Below are 21,446 nucleotides of genomic sequence, written 5' to 3'. Positions count from 1 at the left end.
AACAGCTTTGTAGGAGGCGGTGGGGGAAGCTCTGCCAGAGACCTGAGCTGCTTTGACTTCTGCCTGTCTGCTTCAGGTCCTGTCGGGCTTATCACCTTCTGTCTCAGAACCTGCCATGCTATGGCACCTGTGGGAATCACACTCCTTCTGAGAGTCAGAGGCTGTGTACTTGGACCAAGGAGGAGCTCCCTCCAACCCACAGTCTCATGGAAGAGAGGATGAGCAATCGGTGGGAGCACAGAGTCTAAGGAACCTTGAACTGACGCCTCCTTTTCTGCTCTTTAGGGAGGAGAACACTTTCTCTTTGAAAAGTGGGAGATTAAAAGGAAAAGAGTCGCAACATCCAGAGATTCAGCCCCAAACCAGGTGTCTGATTTCTCAACTCCTCCTGCCAGCCTCAGCTTGGCTGGCTGCTGGCCTGACGGGCCAGAGAACTGGCATGGCTCAGGGAGAAGCTGAGGTTAAGGAGGGCCATCCCAGGTGACCGGGCTGTCACCAACAACAGAGTAGATTCCTTTCATCCCGGTGCACTGTCTCCTCTGGCGACTGCCTTATCTCCTGACAGCGACCTCCCTCCCTCTGACTCTTCCTCGGGCTCTGGCACGATCTTTTGTCAGGGGGGCTGCTGCCTGTGTCTTCTCAGAGCCACCTGAGCCATAGTAAACACTGTTACATAACCGCTGTTTTTTCTAGCTATCTGATCCTGGTTGGCCACGTGCCCCGCCCCCACCCTGCCCCCTGAGGCTGCCACCTTTTGTTCCATGGATTATCCCCCTATGGCCCCCATGTCAACTGAGGTCTGTCCATGCCCGCCACACTCAGGGATGATTAGCCAAGAGACTGCCAGTAGATGTTATGCTCTTTACTTGGAAGGGGGAAAAGAGGGTGGGTGTTCATACAGGAATGTGGGTGGCTCTGACCATCAGCCTCAGTCATCAAAAGGAAGGATGAATGGAAAGAGCATTTAAGTAGCTGTTTAATGTAAGTGAATTGGGTGAGCGGAGAATTCAGTTTCGTTTCTCAAGTGAGAAAAAGTAAGCCAGGCCTCCCAGAAGACATAAACCTGGTGAACTCTTAGGAACGTGTGTATCTATCTGCCTGTGGCTAATTCATGCTGATGTGTGGCAGCAACTGTGGAGTCCTGCCCCAAGGCCACAGAAGTGGCCCCCCTTGTAACCTTGAGCCTTGTAACCCTTGTAACCTGAGCCCCCTTGTAACCTTGCCAAAAGTCCCCCTGATCATCACCAGCAAACTTCCTGACCCATATTAGGGCAAAAATGCCCACCTCAGTGCTCATCCTATAGCATCCTAATCAATCACCTAGTGTCGATCTTCTGGCAAGAATTTTGTCTTTAGGCTATAAAAATTGGCTCTCCCTGGTCTGTCAGGAGGTCGGCCCACTGCGTTCGCAAGTGCTCACATTATCTCTGCTCTTTGTTCTTAATAAACTCACTGCCTCCTGAAATGCTCTGTGTCTGGAAATTCTTTTCCAACCTGTGCTAGGACTGCCTCAACAGAAACCAACACAATATTGTAAAGCAATTATCCTCCAATTAAAAATAAATTAAAAAAGAAGACACTGAACTCTCAGTCCTTGAGGAGTGTCTGGTGCTGAGAGTCTGGCGTCTGAATGTCACACTCAGATCAGCCCTGAGCAGCCAAGTGGCCCCCCGGCTCTGTGCCTCAGTTCCCCGATATTAGACGGAGGAAGAGCATCTGCTATTCCTTCTTTTCTCCTCCACAGGAATGAACAAACTCTGCTATAGGCTATGAGCAGGTTCTTAATTTGTGCTCTCAGAAGAGTGTTTTCTTACTGCCAGGGACATTGAGCAAAGCAGACCAACCAGAATGGATTAGCATAGAAAACCCTGTTCCTTTGGAGGATTTTGGACTTCTCTACAGGGGAAGGCCATGGCGACCCATTAGTGAGGAACTGAAAACAAGTCACACCAGGGACAGGAGTACAGATCTGCACTGTTTCATCCCCTGGACTTCATCTTTTTTCTCCTGGGTCCACTCCTGACTCCAGCTTTTCCTCATGTTGCCAGCCAAGTTCTACCAGAGCTTCTTATCAGGCCAAACAGTCATGGAAGCAGGAGCGACAGAAGGGGAACATGAGTGACCCACTGCGGGTCTTGGAAGACCCTCTGAAGCTGACAGTGGTGTAGCCTAACCCAAGTGTGTTAGTATAGTCACTGTCAAGTAAGGGGAAAAAATACCCATTATAGGTCAGTGTGGTCCTTGTTGGAGCCTGGTAACCACAGTGAGTGGATCCCCTGGGACAGAGAATGAGGCCTTTGGGCTGGCTTGGCACAAGTCCTTCCATAGCGCACACATGATGTAATAGCCATCTATTCAAGGTTCTCAGAGTCAGCCACATCCAAATCCTGAAGGCTGAGAGAGAACTCAGCCTTTTGTCCAATTATCTAGTCTATCTTCAGGGAGGCCTTTACGCTGACATCACACCAACGACTATTCTCTCTCTCCCTCCTTTTATAGCTGAGCAAACAAGCACAATGTGCAGATGGGATGTCTTTGAGAAGAACTGAGCTGGATGAACTTCTTTTAGTTCTCAGGACAGAAAAGAAGAGTGAGTGGCTGTCAGTTCTTCAGAGAGCAGATTTTATAAGGGAAAGATAAATAAGTGATGACCTCAGAGGGAAAATCCAGCCAAGTTAACTCAGCCACAAAGAAGAGCACACAGACCAGGAGCTGGAAAAGTAGATCTCCATGACCCTTTCCCAGAAGGTAAACTGAGATAAGAAAGATAAGGGGGCTGATCTGCTGGCCAGTGGATACAAGAGGTCTGGTCTCCAAACATGGAATGACCTTGTCTTCTCACCTCCTCGAATTCTAAAATGAACCTTCTCCTGAACCACAGCCACATTAAAAGGAATAATTTACCAGTGTTAATCCCCTGTATTGAAACTGAAGAGATTTTCTTTCTAAAACCTGAAAGTTGTGATAAAAAGATCAGGAAATTACACAGAGCCGGCAAGAAAGTCAGATTGGATCTAGATGTAGTGAGAGGTAAATAGAAATTTGCATTTGAGTTCTTAATTTTCAGGCTTAAAAAAATGTCTGTTTAGCTGGGTGCTCTGTGATGACCTAGAGGGGTGGGATAGGGGTGAGGTGGGAAGGAGGTTCAAGAGGGAGGGGATATATGTATACAGATAGCCAATTCATGTTGTAGTAGAGTAGAAACTAACACAACATTGTAAAGTAATTGTCCTCCAATTAAAAAAAATGCCCCATGAAAAACCATTATGGAAAATAATATTAAAAACAATGTTTATAACTGAATCACTTGCTGTACAACAGGAATTAACAACATTGTAAATCAACTATAATTAATAAAAATAAGAAAAAAAGACTCTGAAATAAGGGCAAATATTACCTTATTTTACTGAGGGTTTAGCTGAGGACATTGTTAAGTCAGGATGCTATTGAGATCGCAAAGAGCCCAAAATGCATACTTAGCTCATTTGGAATGAGCAATCTGGGCTTGTCTTCCAGCCCATAAACTGCACTGTTGTCCTTGCTGTGTCTGTACTGACGGTGAAATCGCCTTACTTAGGCTTGGTCGGTCCTGACTGACACTTTCTACATCTACTGCCATAACTGATAGAATCCCCTCACTGATGCTGTTTCCAGTCTAAAGAGCCTGTCCCCTAACCCCCACCTGGCCAGAGGAGTTATTTTCCTTATGAATTCACAGCACCTCCTGGTATTTCTACTTCCCTGAGGAATTAAAAGCTGGACTGACACTTCCTTTCTTAGGGGTCCAACTCCACACTGGACCCTCTCTGGCTTCTTTGACTTCTCCCAAGATGGAATTCATCTGTGTCTATTATTAGGATCATATGCAAAGTTACCAAGCTGCTCTAATAGAAATTATTTTTATCTTTTGTAAAGACCGTGTGTTTTCTGGGATGTCTTTCTTCCTTTTCTTCAAGTAGCGGCCTCTGCCAGAGACGCCATAGAAGGAGCTGGGACTTGAGAGTAAATTGGCGGAGGCCGAGTGCCAGGAGGGAGGCCAGGACAAGGAAGTGGGTTCTGAGTGGGAGAAAGAGAACCAACACTGCAGCCAGCAAAACAGGTTGAAAAGTAGAGAGCTGAGGAGGTCAAGGAAAGAGGTTCCTTTTATTGTGATGGGATTCCTTTACTTGAGAGGGGAATTAGCAGAATTAGCATTACCAGAGACCAGACCTGGACATCAAGCAGCAGGCTTTCCCTTGACCTCCGGAATTATTGAATGGGTAAGAGCCCGAGAAGGAAATGACAACCGACTCCAGTATTTTTGCCTGCAGAATCCCATGGACAGAGGAGCCTGGAGGGCTACAGATCACGGGGTTGTAAAAGAGTCCGGTACAAATCAGCAGCTAAACAACAAGAGCCAAATACAAGTGCCTCCACCAGGAAACAAAGGAAATAAAGACACAGGGAGCCAATAACGTTACCATTTAATCTGAAGAGTGTTTTCTGCTTTTTTTTTTCAAGATGACTTCCAACATACAGTAAGAAAGTTCTAACAAATTAATTTTTTGTTCACAAAAACTTATTTTATTAAATGATTTCTACCAATAAATAACATTTCCACCATTTGTTTTAAAATAACAGAAAGCAAGAAGCCAGTAATCTCTAAGCACAAGCAAATAATCCATCATTCAGAAAAGCCTCAAAAAAAATTACACCACCAGTTCGTCTCATATGTCTAACTGTCTCATTTAGGAAGCAAAGCCCAGATCCTTTCTTGGCAAAACGCCTGCTGACATTTCTACTAGGAAACACAGCTTTGGGTCACGGTGAGCTCAGAAAGGAAAAGTGAGGCGTTCGTGATGGTGTCTCCAAAAAGTTTCTCTGACACAAATCAAAATCTACAGTAGACCTCCTCCTTACTATATGCACTTCACTTTAACATGCAGAAAAAAAGAAAGGTATTTGGAGACAGCTAGGTTAAGGGAGTGAAGGGAGTCGGAGCAAAGACTTACAAAAAGGCAGTGTGCATGGCCCTCCCTTAGGGCTGCTCAGAGGGATGGTCCACATTCATGTCCTCCCTTCTTGATCTTAAGCCACCTGGACTGCTCATGAGGGTGTAGGAGAGGAGAAGATGCATAACCCTGTCTCGGACAAAGGTGTTATTTAGCAAGTCCTGCCAAGGTTGCTGGGGCGTGAGGCTACGGCCTCCCCAGAGGGAATATACTCTCCAGGATCATCTTTACCTTTGTGACTGCATAGATGAAGGCAGCTAACTCTGACCCCATTCAATTTGGCTGGCTGGATAGAGGCAGGTCAGGTCACAAGTCTCAAAGTCACGTAGGCTTCCTCTTTTGAACTCTTGTCAATGGCACAGAGCTCTCCTGTGAATACAGTTCTCTGCTGGACTCAAGAGGAATAATTCTGTTTTTTGACTACATGACTTTCTTCCCCTACACGCATCTGCTCTTTCTTATGACTCTCCTAGGAGCCTTTGATCACAGCAGAGCTGAAGAGGGACTGTGGCATGCCAATGCTTCAGTGCTGTCCTCCAGGTAATAAAAACCTTCCTCCAGCTATTGTTGGGTTCCCCTAGCCTGCCCTTTACTTTCTCGTATAGCCGATTTCAGAAAAGCTGTAGACCTGGGTGCCAGGCAAGGTGGGAATCCATGTTTATAATCACAAGTGATTTAGGAAATTGGAGCCTCACTCCCACAACCTGGGCTCTGGGTTCACCTTCCCTCTGGTCTTTTCTGCCAGGAAACAGAAAGCTGAACAATGCTCTGAAAAGACTTGGGTTCCACAGTTACTATAACAATTATGATAAATGTTGGAGATTCTAGAATGATATCTCAACAAGCCTTTATGGGTGCGAAAATAATTTTCAATACAAAAATGAGAGGGAAAAAAAACCCCACCCCTGATAATTAATACAGAGAAAAACTATGAATCTGTCAATCTGGTAACAGGATTATTCTAAACCATTTTAACTGACTGGTCACCCAGAGTGGTCAGGATGAACTTAATTCTCAAGAGCTTGAGTTTTATATGTATAGGTAGGGTATAATCAAAAATTCTGGAGATTAGCAACAATATTTACATAAACAAGGGAGAGTAGAGGGAATGGATTTCAGCCTTACTTACTCTGAGGCTAGAGAGACTCTTGAGTAATGACCACGAGCAGTGAATCCAGCTGCATCTCATGTAGGCATGGTTTATAATACTTTTCTTACAGAGAGCAGGCACCTCAAACTTTGTGTTAAAATTACTCATAAGAGGATCTAAGGGACAATGCTAAGGCCCCAAGTTATCCAATTCTAAGGAATTCCACCCTTGCTCCATAAGGATATTAAATAATGACATTCTGTTTACAAAACAAGAGCGTTTCTTTTCCTGTTTTGAATGTATGTTAGTCGCTCAGTCACGTCCGACTCTTTGAGACGCCACGAACCGAAGAGCACCAGGCTCCTCTGTCTGTGGTATTTCCCAGGAGAGAATACTGGAGTGGGTTGCCATGCCCTTCTCTAGGGGATCTTCCCGACCCAGGGATCAAATCCATGTATCCTGCATTGCAGGGGGATTCTTTACCATCTGAGCCACCAAGGAAGCCCTATTTTGAATAGTGTCATGAAATCAGTTATCCTGTTACCAGGATAAGAAAGCAAATCTTTGCTGTTGAGAAAAACTTGTTTCATGGAACTCTATCTGTTCTGTAGGAATAGAGAAGGCTATGTAAACATAGATTAAAAGATATGAAAAACAGTTATTCCTGGCGAGTCTGATGCTTCTGTCTTAGGCAAGAAGGCACATCATGCCCATTTGTGTGATAAGCCATTTTCGCTTTGCCGGTCAATATCTAGTCAAAAAAGCCCAGTGAATCAGCAATGTCTATACCCATAACCTAAGGTTTTGAAGAAAACAGGCTGTTTTTGTTTTAGCGTTCTGTCACACACACACAGTTTATTTGTTTTGCTTTTGCTCTAAATATTCAGGCACAGAGATTAAAACAGGATGTATATTTTAAACTTACGTTAGATGAGTTCTGAAATCTTGATTAACAAGAACTGTCAATTGATCAATCTGAAATTTCATATGACGTGGATGTAAACAAAATTGGGAAAACTGAGCTTTGGGAAGTGTCATTTCAAAAATGGTTATTTCAGAAAAGTTCACAAAGAAGCCCTCTAGAGAAATGACGTAAGAAGTGCCCCCCACCTCCGCCGCCCCCACCATGAAAAGAGTTGAATAAGGTCCCCGTGAACTTTAAAGTGAAGGAGAACCAGAGAAAAGTATTTCTTAGTATCTTTAGAGCAAACATTCAGAGGAAAGATTTAGTAAAAACAGAAGAGGTTTTCAGAACAGTGACACTGCAGAGCACTGTCAGCATTAAAATGTTTGTTTGAAATGATGATTCCAGGCAGACGATCAGGCCCTAGGTAGTCCTATGACAAACCGAGGGCAGGCCACCAGCCCTCTTGGGAGCTGTTGTTTAGATTAAAACATTAAAAAATAGGTTAAAATCCTCCAATGAAGTCTAAAGGGAAGAACAAGTACTGTTATTACAGTATATTCCTAAGACTCACATCTTCTAAACTGTCTTGAATCACAGGTGCAAATGCCCATACAGGTACACTGATTTTGGTCTGGTTTAAATGGCCACCCGTTCCAGTGTTCTTACCTGGGAAATCCCATGGACAGAGGAACCTGGTGGGCTACATACAGTCCACGGGGTTGCACAGAGTCGGACACAACTGAAATGACTTAGCACGCACATACGCACTGTATTACATTCACCACACAACTTTCTAAAGCACTGAAGTACACATCCCAGCTTTCCACAGAACGTAAGAAATGCTTTTACCTCGAGCATTCAACAGGATTTTCAAACCCAACTTCCTTTAAGAGCTGTTGCTCTTTTAAACCTCTTCCAATTTTCTTGAATTGTGACCACCTAACTTTCGGCTGGTACTTCAACAGCTCAAAGAGTACCTGTAAAATACATCTTTTCACTGGGCTCTATCAAGGAAAATTGTTTTATCATACTACTTCATTTTGAGAAGAAAATGAAGACCTTCCTAAGTAACTTCTTTTTTAAAAAACTAATATAATTTTTTACTTGTAAGGATTTAAATTAGCTACTTTACTATTTGCCTCTTGACTGAAGCCCTTATGATCGAAGCCCAAGGTTTCTACCTGTGGACCGTGTATGTGTAACAATAGCCTTGATGGACAAGAGAAAGGGATCAGGGACACCCATTCATCAAACTTGTGAACTGATGGTCAGCATTACGTGAGATTTCCAAAATGGCGGCCCTTTCTCTGTTGGGATTGGGGGAGAGAGGAGTATGAGGATATCTAGGTGATGAATTCCTCTGATTATAAAGAAATGACGATCAGTAAAGACAGCTACTGGAGACTCTCCCTTCTTTCAGAAGTTTTACTCACAACCCAAAAAGAGATCTGTTCTCTTCTTCCCAGTATCCTTCCTATCTTTTTTGTTAAGAGAGCAATCTATGCCATCAGATTCCAATCTCCTGAATACTCTGATTTCTGTCATAAACAAATTTGGAACTGTTAGCAAGGTATAGGAAAACAGAGATAGATGGGCTAAATCCTCATTCTCCTTATGAGGTTATGTTTTTTTTTTTTTTTTTTTTTTGCTGTTGTTTTTTCTTTTTTTGAGCCACACCATGTGGCTTGCGGGAGTTTAGTTCCCTGACCAGGGATTGAACCTCAGGCCCTTGGCAGTAGAAGTGTGGAGGATTTGTAACTACTGGGCAACCAGGGAACTCCCTGAAGTTGTATTTTTTGAAAAATATTTTCTGGTGTCCTTGAAGCTCCAAACATAAAGTACTACTGTCTGGGATACCTGTTTCAAGACTGGGCTTCTACATCCCAAATGACATTAAGGAATTCTACAAATATGCACTTTGGCACAGTGTTGCCCAGACATGTACATTCATTACAAGGCTGACCAATGAGTTATTATGACATGGCACCTGTCACCAGGCTAAACCAAAAATGGGAGCCTAAGGATCCCTGAAATTTTCTTCACTAGTTGTTTGTGACCCAAAAAACTAAGGGAAGATTATTCAAACATTGTATCTGAACACTTGTTTTTATATTCTAAAATATGCTGAGAGAGACTAATACACAGTTCAACCTAATGAGTGCTGAAAAATGGAGGAACATCCCAGTATTGATAGACAGGAGAGCATCACTCACCCAATGTCCTTTAGCAAGACTTCCGGTTCACAAGGGGACCGTTTTAACTTAGTCAGTTTCTATGACCCTGTGTGCACGTGCTAAGTCACTTCAGTCATGTTTGACTCTTTGCAACCCTATGGACTGTAGCCCACCAGGCTTCTCTGCCATGGGGTTCTCTAGGCAAGAATACTGGAGTGGGTTGCCATGCCCTCCTCCAGGGGCCCCAGTTGGTTTCAAAAATGTCAACACAGAAAAACAGATGGAAGACAGGGAGAAGAGATGTGAGAGCTGATGCAGTAACACAGAAGGGCATAACTGTCGAAGGTTCTACAGAGGGCATTTATAAAATATTTAGAAATGTCACTTTCTTTGCAGATGAGGTAAATTACCTAGGGTTCAAAAATAAAGCAAAAGAATCTGGCAACAGTTAAGAAATCTCCAAAGTTCTAAGGGAAGTTTAAACCAATCATGCTCATGGTTAGATGAATAAATTTTAAGTCATTCTACAAAAAATCCCTCATTATTTTTTATTTTGCCATACCAGGATACATTAAGAGTAACTGAGAGTCCAGAAGAGAGTAGGTTATTATGGAAAGCATTTCCCTTGGCCCTTAAAATCACTGGGTTTGGGTTATTCACTGAGGAGTTCTACTATAATCAAGTTTTCCATAAGAAGAGAAGTTTTAGCCACTGAAATCTGAGAGATATTTTTCAGTGGTACCCTGTAGGAAAGGAAAAAAAAAAACACCCTTTTGTGTTTTCAAGATGATTAGTCTGGAATGAACAATACTACCTCCAAAAACAAGAGAAAAGGCTGACTAGTTCAAGTCAGGAAGCCAGGGAAGAGGTTTCCAAGGCCCTTTTATTTGGGGACAGTCCCCTTTATAACACACGACTTCACTATGTGTCAGACAATCAGATCAGTTCCTAAAAATCAAAAGGGGAAAAAAAAACGAAAAACAAAACAGATGCATTTTACATATATATATTAAACATAAATTAAAAGAATTTATAAAAGGGTCACGTTTCTTACAGAGTAAATGCAGAGTGTATTTTGAATGCACCTCCAGGTTTAAGTTGTTTAAGTTGTTTGTGTTTAGCTTTCCGATAATAAATAAAAACATGGACTGTTAAGTCTTGGATCCACCAGTGCCACCGCAGGGCTCTGAGTCATTACTGGCTCTTCTTCCCTTGTCGCTCCTGTGCGCAGCGTTGGCTTGGACCAGTTTCACCGGCCCATCAAAGTACTGGCTATCTTTGCGGGGTGGCATCCGCTCATTAATTCGGTCCAGACCTCGGGCTTCTTCAAAACTCCGGATCCTGTGCTGAAGCGAAAACCCTCTGATGGCTATAGGAAAACAGGAAAGGGAGGAGCTCCATTAGACATCTTTTAAGTTTCTTAGCATACAGCAACCTCCTAGAGGAAAATATAGAAGGGTGACCGAGGAGCACATGTCTGGTGAAGGCAATAAGCAATATTTGATTTCAATTAGCCTGGTCTGAAGCTATTGTTTCCTTAAGGCCCAAAGGGCCACTGAAACTGTGAAAGTAATTTTCATAGTTCAGTTCATCATAGCAGAAGTGGACCTGACAAAAAGCCCCCAATACCTTTGAAAGAGTCTCTTATGCCAGAAACGTGCTCAGAGAGAGGAAAGAAGGCAACAGGAGAATAAGAGAACAAGTTAAGCAGACTAGTTACTCTAACACAAACATCACACTGACCACACAAAAAAGTAACAAAAGAGCTAATCTGTTTGTTTAGGATAGCTTTTTTTTTTTAATCTTGCAAAACCAGGAGCTGAACGTAAATTAAAAGCCACCTAAAAAAAGTTTCTAGGTATTTTCTTTCTGACTAAACTTCTCTATCACCAAGGAAAGGCATTCCAGTGTGAACCACCATTCTCTAACAGAATGATTAAATTTATAACACAAGTTTATCAATTGTGATGATTTTCAGCCTTGGATTCACAGATAATTTGGTACTTAAAATTTGTATAATTTAGCTTGACTGACTGAGGGCAACCTCAGAAACAAATCAGACTGCATTCCTATCTGCTCTTGCCTCTACTTTTGATATGCTTCAGAATCATTAGATAAAGAGGTTGTTGATGGTTTGAATTTCCAATAATTAAATGGACACCTCATACGTATGGAAGGGCTATCAGACTGCACCATCTGAACACCCCATGACTGGTTGCTTAAACTTCAGCCATTGCATTAAAACTGAGAGAGCCCAGAAAGGACTCTGGCTGTGGAGAGGGTCATTTGAGTTAATATTACACAAATGAAGGACACAAAGGAAATACTTTGTGAGCACAGCTAGAGTTATCTTTTCCTTTTCTCAGTGTTAACAGTTCTGGTGATGCAACAATAAAAGATGTCTAACATTAACAAAGCTTTTTAAAGAACTAATAGACAGACACATGATCACATCTATCGTAGGAACATGGCCATACCTTCCCGGGCCTCTACCGCTTCTACTGTGGCTGTAAGAGGCAGGAGCAGTGGCATGCAAAAATGAAGACAGAAAAAGAGTGAGTAAACCAACAGCACTGCTGCCAGCACAGACATCCCGGGGCCCGACCTTTGAGCCTATTCCCATCCGCAATAAAAGTGAACTAGTCAGAGAAGCAAGAGGATTATTGCGAAAAACTAAACTGGGGTGGAGGTGGGGGAATATGAGGTGGGGAGAGTTACTAAGATTTTTCACACTGCAAATGGCATGAGAACCTTTTAGCTAATGGCATCCACGGCTAAGACAGTCAAGCTGACTCGGAGAAACGAAATGCTGCTTTCCTCATTTTAAATAGCCAGCTGCTAATTTACGCCTTGACATTCATGTATCAAATACTGACCAGTCCAGTCCAAATACTGTTCAGTCAAATCACTTGATGTTACAACCGTTCTTTAGTTTGTGATAGTTTAGATGGTACTAAATGAGCTGCTGCTGCATCCTATTAAAAAAAGTTATTTAAAACTATGAATTATTTCAACCAACTTCTATAGGGTCTAGCTATCCTTTATAATTACTTAATAAAAAAGAATGGCTTTTGCCACAGTAACTATCCTCCAATTAAAATAAGTAATTTTTTTTTTTTTAAAGAGCGGCTTTTGAATAACAGACTGGCATTTGGAAGGAGAGAAAAAATGGAATACAAGTGAGAGGCTATTTCTTTTCCAAGGGGTGAATTACTAAGCTGGGAAAGGAAAAAAGCTATTCAATTTCAAATACAAATTCATGTACCATCTGGAATTAGAGACACAGCAGAGGCTGACATATCCAACTTACACGGCTTCCATTCTCCATGTGAGAAAGCAGGCCAGTTACTAAGAAGGTCCTCTTCTTCAGTGATGGAAAAGGAAGCTATTTAAAAATTAGTACTAACAGGTAAACTTTCCTGCATTTGTTTTTTAAGACAGTAAAAGCACTACTACAGCAAGTCCCTTACATATAAACCTTCAAGTTGAGAACTTTCAAAGATGTGAACATGTGTTCTCATGTTCAGTCACATCAGTTAGTTTAAGTGAAATTGCAGCTTGTCTTCCATTGATTGCTGATGATCCTTCAGTTCTACCATCTCTCACTTCCTCCAGTCAGTAACTCCTCTTGCCTGTTCACTCGATGCCAGCCCCTATATGCCAGCTGTTATACTGTACTTTTCAAGGTACTGTACTATGAGATTAAAAATATTTCCTTTGTTTCTGTGTTTGTTTTTTATGTATTATGTGAAATTAGTTGGGTACCTAGGCTACCTTTGTTGGACTTACAAACTGGACATATGAACATGCTCTTGGAATGAAACTTATTCTTACGTAGCGGACTTACTGTATATGAAAAGGTTACAGGTTGTAGCAAGAAAGATCTTATTAGGAAAATCCTGTCAGCTCCCCCCAAACTAATTTTTTAAAAGAAGGCAAGGAAGAATAATCAACAGTAACAGTCTGCTGTTCCCGAAGCTTTTTATAATCAATCACAGAGGAAAAACTGGAAGAACTAAAAATTAACTTCCGAATGCAATGTGAAAAATGGCAACTTGGAATCAACTTATCAAGTGAGGGTTTACATTTGTCAACCATATGTTGGCATGTGTTAAAGCAATGTCAAATCCTCCCAAATCCCCTCACAGAGAACAAACAAACTCTCAGAAGAAAAGGACAGTGCCTTCAGACAGCATACCATAACAGCAACTGTTAGGAAGTGGGACAACAAAGCTTTACCTGAAATTGTATACAGTGTTGGTTTAATTAGACTTTAAAAGCTATGTTTGTGGTAAAATGTGTACTAATATCGCATTATTTTGGGTCCTCCTAGAATTGCTTTTTGCATTGGGTATTAAATTAGCCCGCATGAGGGTCATTCTTTATAAGCAAGAGTCATATAAAACTGAAGAACTGTTTTTTTTTCTTCCCCTGTACTGAAATACTTTTCTTTATTGAATGAGATTTATTTACTGAAATATAATTCATATACCATAAAATTCACTTGTTTAAAGTGTACAATTTAATGATTTTAATATATTTAGAGTTGTGCAGCCATTACCACAATCTATGGTTAGCACATTTTCATCACCCCTCCCCCAAAAAAAACCATCTCCCTCCCTCATTCCTTCACCTAACCTTACAATCAACCACTACAATCAACCACTACTTCTGTCTCTACAGATTTGGCTGTTCTAGACATTTCACATAAATGGAATCATATACTATGTGGTGTTAGTGATTGGCTTCTTTCACATAGCAAAATGTTTTCAAGGTTTATTCATGCTGAGGATTGTATCAATACATCATTCCTTTTTACGACTGAATAGTATAGTTCATTGTATGGATATATCACATTTTGTTTGTCCATTCATTAGGTGATAGACATTTGTGTTGTTTCCACTTATTGGCTATTACAAAGCATGCTGCTATGAACATTTGTGTACAAGTTTTTGTGTGGCTATGTCTTCATTTCTCTGGGTATATAACTAGGAATAGAACTGCTGGGTCACATGATTAACTGTATGTTCAATCATCAAAGAAATTGCCTAATTGGTTTTCAAAGAGCTGCTCCATTTTACATCCCTACCAGCAGTATATGAGAATCATAATTTCTCTCCATTCTCACCAACACTTGTTATTGTCTGTCTTTTTGATCACAACTATCCAGTGGGTCTTTAATTAAAGTGATGTCTCATTGTGGTTAATGTCTAATGATGTGAAACATCTTTTTACATGCTTATTGGTCATCTGTATCCCTTCTTTGAAAAAATGTCTATTCAACTTTTTACCCATTTTTAATTGGGTAATTTGTCTTATTGTTATTCAGTTACAAGAGTTTTTTACAGTTTCTAGATACTAGTCTCCTATCAGATATATGCTTTGTAAAGATGCAGTTGGCCAAAAAGTTCCTTTGGGTTTTTCTGCAAGATGTTATGAAAACACCCAAATGAACTTTTTGGTCAACCCAGTATTTTCACCCATGCTGTGGGTTATCTTTTCACTTTCTTGATGGTTCCATTTGTAGCACACAAAACTTTAAAACTTTCAATGGAGTGCCATTTATAACTGACCTTTTTTTTTTTTTAATCTTATGGTCTTTCCTCTTTATTTTGGCTACTTGGAAGACTGGAATTAAATGTGTAATTATTGGATTTCACTGGTTTGTTTTCCTTTGTGCTCCAATTTCTCAGCATATTTATTTCCCTTCACCGTGTTGGATGTATACTGTAACTTACTCAAATCCCCCTTGGAATAAGGTGGGGTATAAATGAATGCAGGCTATAAGGTCATATGGGATGGGACCTTGTTCATTGAAGGCTGTCCAAGTAAAGTTATATGAACAATAAAAGGTCTTTTCAGCTCATGCTCGTTTGTCACTAAAACTGGGGAACTGAGACTCTGATGGGAAAATGACAAAATAAACTCAGTCCTTACAAATCAATGAGAGAATAAGAAACTCTAAAAAGTTTGCTGCAACTTTAATTATGTTCTGACACATTCCTGAGCTTTCTATCAATTTTCGAGTATCAATGCTGCTGCTAAGTCACTTCAGTCATGTCCAACTCTGTGCGACCCCATACACGGCAGCCCACCAGGCTCCTCTGTCCCTGGGATTCTCCAGGCAAGGATACTGGAGTGGGTTGTATCAATAACAATCTTATATTGATTAAAACATTCATATTAAAGTCAGGAATGAAGAGAAACTGCATATATTTGGGACTGAGAACAAAAGGTAGACTAAGGGTTATAAGCAACAAATCTCCAAACAACACATCTATAAAATTCTGTTACTTATTCCCAGATTTACCGATTTACTTTTTCAAATCAAGATCTAGAAAAATCTGGTTCAGATTAAAACAACTTTGTGGATCAGCAAATTTTCGAAACGTTTCAAGCAAGGATGTATAGGATGTTCCTTTTTTTCTTTACCCATGTTACTTCCTATTAACTCTAAACTGCCTTGTCAGAGTTGCTCTCAGAATATCTCACATGACTAAAACGAAGTAATGACAGAAAAGTAATTTGCTTACAAGAAACTGTGCATTTGAGAGGAAAAATTCAATCAGAAACAATATTCTTCCTATGAAACTACAGAAGCTAAGAAAATTAATTATATACTTCTAAGGAGAAAATATCCATTCCTTCTCATAAATAAACTCTAATATTTCAGTATTTGATTTGAAAGACAAAGAGGAAACCAATCCTATGAAAAGAATGGGGAAGCGAGGCTGTTCCTAAGAATCAATAGCTTTGGAATATTCACAAAACACAAAGAATTCCTATAAGAGGTATTTCTATAGGAGAAGAGGAAAAAAGAAAAACTGAAGTAGAAACAATTCAAAAAGCAGTGAACTCTTAAGTTGTTAATGCTTCAACTCCAGTTTTCAAGCCTAGAATTTAGCCATCCAGTGATCTGATTTCATGTCTCTTCCCCCGCTTGACCAGATTTGTTTATTCTGAAAAACATCAACCTTTTCATTCCTGGGTTCTATCAAGCTCTCTCCTTAGGAAGTCAGCACCCATATGATTTTCAGAACTAACATTATGGATGAAGAGGTGACTGTGGTACTCTTGCGGGATATGGTTTGCAGGCAAAGAGGCAAACTCCTTCTCTGACTGAGGAACTTTAAAATTAAGGTTCCATCAAATTAAGATATAAAATGCATACAAGTGAGGCACACACTATGCACAGATCTGAAGTGCACTGCTTAATGCATCTTTATATATATGCATGCACTTGTGTAACTACCACCCCAATAGTGATACAGAACATGACTCCTACTCCAAAAGTCCCCTGTGCCCTTTCTGGGTCCATATTCTCCCACCAGAGGAGCCACTGTGACTTCTTTTACTATTTATGAGTCTGCCAGTTGTTGTTTTTGAAACAGAAAAATAATTTATTCCAGAAGACAGCAGAAGTAAATTCATCCTGAAAATATGCTTAGGCATAATTCTGGTGGGACAGATCTTCCTTCTGAATATGTTCTTTTATTGGTTGCCCCACTGTCCTGTAACAGTTCTTAAACCCTTCGCTGATGCTCATGTAGTGAGTAGGCAGGAGCAGCCTTCAGATCCACAGGTTTCACGGAGACAGTCATGTATTTTTCTTAGAAAAACAGCACTTTTTATTTATTTTTCATTTTATTATTTTTTAATTGTATTTTTTTCTAGAACAGCACTTCCTTTTTTTTTTCATTATTTAATATTTTTAGGCTCTTCCCCGCCCCCCTCCCGCCCCAGAACAGCACTTTCTGTCTCAGTTCAGTGCAGTCACTCAGTTGTGTCCGACTCTTTGATACCCCATGGACTGGAGCACTCCAGGCTTCCCTGTCCATCACCAACTCCTGGAGCTTGCTCAAACTCATGTGCATTGAGTTGGTGATGCCATCCAACCATCTCATCCTCTGTCGTCCCCTTCTCCTCCCGCCTTCAATCTCTCCCAGCATCAGTGTCTTTCTATCTCAGTAGAGTACACAAACATTTTATGGAGTTTGTACAGTTTACGTTAAGTAGGTATACAATTCCTCAAAAGGTGAAAAAAGGTGACAGGGAAAATAGTACTGCATTGTAGAGTAAGACGTTCCAATGTGCTATGAATACTTAAGGCCGTGGATGGCCAAAGTAGGCGCATCCAGGAAGGTGGTCAGGGTATTGAGGTAATTTTATATCTCTTCGTGACTAGAGACAACAGCTAAGTGACCAGTCACCAACAGAGGGATGATAACTCCCTGGTTGGGACCCTCAGGGATGAACCAGGGCTCCAGGAAGCTGATGAAGCCCCAGGAACACGTTCCTCTTGATGAAGGCATTGTGAGGCTGTGTACACCATGGTTGTGGCCAGAGCTGCCAGCCCCTGCCCGACACCCTCACTTTGGTCCTACCCAGAAGTGTTCATCTGCCTGCTCCTGAACATCATACAAATCAAACAGTCTCTGCTCTTTTGTATCTAGTGTTTTTAGTTAAACATGGTATCTATGAGATTCAACCATATATTCATAATTTTATTTTTTGTATATATTCATAATGTTACCTTTATTGCTGAGTAATACTCCATTATATAAATATTAAGTGGAATATTTTTTGCATATATTCATAATGTTTTTGCATAGATTCATAATGTTATTCTTATTGCCTGGTTATAGGGTAGACCAATGTTTTGATTTACTGCCCAACAATTTTCTGAAGTGGTTGAACCAATTACAAATGCACCAGCAATATATCTAGTTCTCCACAAACTCACCAACACTTGATATTGTCACACTTTCAAATTCTGGCCATTCTAGAGGATGTGTAGTGGTATCTCACCATGGTTTTATATCCATTTCCCAGAAGAATAACTATTTTAAGCATCGAATTTTCATATGCTTTTTGGCCATTTTGGTACTCTCTTTTGTGAAGTACTGTTAACATTTTTTGACCATTAAAAAAAATTAGTTGTTTGTATTTTTCTTATTGAGTTGCAGTTCTTTATAGACCCTGAATGTAAGTTCTTCGTCAGACATATGTACTACAAAAATCTCCCAGTTTACAGTCTGTCTTTTCTCTTTTTTAGTCATGAATTTCTGTGAACAGACATTCTCAATTTTAATGAAACTCATTTATTCATTTTTTTCTTTTAATGTTAGTGCTTTCTGTGTCATATTTAAAATTTTATCTTCCTCAATGCTTAGTTTGCATATCTTTTTCTGGGAAGTTTATTTTTTTATCCTTTACATTTAAATTATAATTCATTCTGATTTAGTTTTTGCATATGGTGAGAAGGATCAATCCATTTTTTCCCCTCCAGAGATGGATATTCAATTGCTTCAGTGCCATTAATTGAAAGGAGCCTTAATTTCCAATTTGACACTGACTGCTGGATAACAGGAGCACACATTCCATGAAAGAAGCATTGCTCATACTCACCTGTCTCAATAGTCTGCTTTCCTCCTGAGAGGACACCCAAAGGGAGTGTCCCTGTAGGAGTCAGGCCCTTGAGAGTTAGCACGCTCTCACTCTCCTCCCTACAAAGGAAGATCAAAGCCCCGGGTTAATGTCAGGCAGGGTGTCTACCACCCAGTATCTACAAAGATACTTGAAAGAAGACAAGAAAAGATGCACAAAGATGGAGGATAGGTACTCCTTCTTCCACCCCTTCCCTGACCCCAAAAAAGGGATGTTTTCTGTAAATATTCCAACTTTAAGCAATTAGCCAGGCCCTGCTTTTCAATTACAGCCACTTAATAGTCAGGTGCTGATCTAATGTTTTCCATATATTACCCTATTTAATCCTCCAAATAACCTTAAAAGGCAGATCCTGCTATTATCTTTTACAGGCCAAGAAAATGAGATCACATGGCTGAGAAAATGTAGGGCCAGAGTGTGAACAGAGGCCACTGAGCTCTAGAATCCACATTAAATCACTAACATTCACTGCACTGTATCTAACCTCACACCAAATAAATGGTTGCCAAAATTATTTCTAGTCACTTTAACATGTAGGACTGATTCACTCTGCATTCAACCCAAAGACCCACAGTTTTGATACCACACTCCAATTCTAAAACTACCGATCTGAAATCAACTTCTAAATCACTCTCAAAACATTTTTATTGCACACCATAATGACAAGACTTATCCTTACCGAAGAATTGAAAAGACCCGTGCCATCTTCCCAATAGCTCTGATTTTATTCTTGATGATCTCCTTTCGAACTGTAGTGCCTCCTTAGAGAATACAAACAATAAGTGAGTTAAAGGAATACATTAACAGGTTTAAAAAAATGCAGGATGAAGCGCCTTTCTAAGTTAAAGAAATGGTTTTAAACAAAGAAATCAAGGCCTAAGTTTGTCTAAACAAACAAAAAACCCAAGAAGTTTTAAGGAGCAAGAGGAGAAAATAAAGATGAAGTGAAAAAATGGAGGGGCCACAAAAAGGACCAAGTGAGCGGATTTATGAAGGTAGGAACTTACTGGTGCTTCTGAAAGGTAGAACACAGTGAAGAATGAAATACATACAAACAAAGACAGTTGCTACTACAGCAAAAATATCTCTTGAGAATGCTGTGGGCCACCTCACGATGCAGGGCTTGGTCGGCCAAATGGCAAGGGATGACTTAAGCACTTGTCTTCTACATGGAAACACAGCACATAGCTGGCTCTCCTGAACTGAGCAGGAGCTGTTTTCATTCTATCATCCTCACACACTGGTGAGTTATTTCCAACCACAGACAGCTGTGCAGTACAAATGAGGATGATGGGTAAGGTATTTAATCAAACATCAAAAAAGTTAACAGAAGACTTTGTGGCCTTTTCTCATATCAGATTTAGGAAACAGCTCACACACCAGAAGTCAATGTCCAGGCATGCATCAGGTGGCCGCATTCAAAAGTCAGAAACTAAGAAACGTGGCCTCTCCTTCCTCACCCACCCAGCTCTCAAAATCCTGCAGGATCACACAGCAGGGGCCAGAGAAAACGTATACATTAAAACAGAAAGGGAGGATGGAGGGCCTGTCTGAAATTATTCAAGTATAACTAAAAAGTCTAATTAATTGACCGTGATGAGACAGACAGAGAGTATTAAGCTTGTAGCACATTCTGTTCAGATACCTTTCTGAAAGCTTGAAATGTAGTGATCTTCAGGGAGAAGAGACACCAAGAAACAAGGAGATGGAAATAGAAATATGGGAAGAGAAATTTAAGTTTGCATGGAAGAGAGAGAAAAAAAAATCAAAGTGAAATGCAATGAGAGAAGCAGGCTATTATCTCTATCAACTCAGAAGAGACATCCTTGGTATCATGAGAGAATATTAAATTACAGACTTCTTGCATGGAGCCTTCAAAGTTTTAAATGAATTCACATCTCTTATTTTCCAACATATTCTATCCCCACAGATCATGAAGATAAAATCAGACAAGGAAAAAAGATATTATTTGTGTAACAAATAATGCTGAAAACAATGAACAAAGGACAGAATGAACAGCAAGTACATCTCTAAATGGAGCATCATGTTTTTGTATGATGGACACAATTATCTTGTCATCTCCTTCTGGAGATATTACAGTTTTTCCATGTTTAAATTTTATACAGTCTTCAGAATCTTGCGTTCATCCATTTAGGCTGTTTTTTGCTGTTGTCTCAGAGACTCTATGGAGAAGTCCCATAATCCTTGGTGTTTGCGCATCGTTAAGAATGACAGACTGGAAAGCTTTCTGAACTGGTTGGTGGTTGACTGCTGACTTGGAGCTTTCTGTACACGGAGTGATCAGGGTGGGTCTTTTTTAGGGAATTTTCTGTATCAGTACTGAGAACGCGTGCACATGTGCCTGTGTGCGTGTTAGCTGTTCAGTTGTGTCCGACTCTTGGTGACCCAATGGACTGTAGCCCACCAGGTGCCTCTGTCCAAGGGATTTCCCAGGCAAGAATACTGGAGTGGGTATAGCCATTTCCCTCTCCAGGGGAATCTTTCTGACCCAGAGATTGAATCCGGCTCTCTTGCATTGCAGGCGGATTCTTTGATCCACCAGGGAAGCCCACTGAGAATGCGTGGGATCACTTAATTTATACGTTTTTGGCAAAGTTATCGATGTCCTCAACTGTATCCCTGTCCAGAAATTCTTTGGTTTACACTTTTTTAGATATTAGCCTCTGGCCTTGGGAGAAAAGACAGCTAGGACTTTAACTGCCTTTCAAATATCTTTTACCTGCTCTACTTATTTTAGCTAGGGGCCCATCTCCCTCTTCTCAATAGTCCCCAATTCTAGCAACTGGTGTAGTCTAGCAATTCCTTTGCTTTTTGAG

General features: G+C 40.6%; 2 protein-coding genes across 38 annotated transcripts in view; both read right to left on the bottom strand.

Annotated features, from left to right (window-relative positions):
- Positions 1 to 8,136, bottom strand: part of SORBS3 (sorbin and SH3 domain containing 3) — a 34,748-nt gene extending 26,612 nt beyond the window's left edge. For 10 of the 21 annotated variants that reach the window (XM_081514124.1, XM_081514069.1, XM_081514185.1 and 7 more), the window contains exon 1: positions 4,992 to 5,181. Coding sequence is in view for 3 of the 21 variants with exons in the window: in XM_081514195.1 (XP_081370321.1) it covers positions 4,992 to 5,008 (17 nt within the window). In the remaining 18 variants the exon portion in view is untranslated. Of the gene's footprint in view, positions 1 to 95; positions 225 to 4,991; positions 5,182 to 5,222; positions 5,772 to 7,837 lie in introns of those variants that run through there. The other 11 variants (XM_081514113.1, XM_081514251.1, XM_081514092.1 and 8 more) reach the window with 5 other exon arrangements.
- Positions 8,137 to 10,005: 1,869 nt separating this feature from the next.
- PPP3CC (protein phosphatase 3 catalytic subunit gamma) overlaps positions 10,006 to 21,446 on the bottom strand; it is an 82,752-nt gene continuing 71,311 nt past the window's right edge. For 2 of the 17 annotated variants that reach the window (XM_081514287.1, XM_081514309.1), the window contains exons 11-15: positions 20,255 to 20,281; positions 19,289 to 19,370; positions 18,571 to 18,668; positions 11,640 to 11,669; positions 10,006 to 10,531 (exon numbers count right to left, since the gene is read on the bottom strand). In XM_081514287.1, the coding sequence (XP_081370413.1) occupies positions 10,314 to 10,531; positions 11,640 to 11,669; positions 18,571 to 18,668; positions 19,289 to 19,370; positions 20,255 to 20,281 (455 nt within the window). In that variant the 3' untranslated portion in view covers positions 10,006 to 10,313. Of the gene's footprint in view, positions 10,532 to 11,639; positions 11,670 to 18,539; positions 18,669 to 19,288; positions 19,371 to 20,254; positions 20,282 to 21,446 lie in introns of all 17 variants that reach the window. The other 15 variants (XM_081514389.1, XM_081514400.1, XM_081514298.1 and 12 more) reach the window with 8 other exon arrangements.

The sequence above is a fragment of the Giraffa tippelskirchi genome, chromosome 1 (genome assembly GCF_054371585.1).
Source record: "Giraffa tippelskirchi isolate mGirTip1 chromosome 1, T2T-mGirTip1v1.2.pri, whole genome shotgun sequence".
NCBI lineage: Eukaryota > Metazoa > Chordata > Mammalia > Artiodactyla > Giraffidae > Giraffa > Giraffa tippelskirchi.
This window is presented reverse-complemented; position numbering and strand designations above follow the sequence as displayed.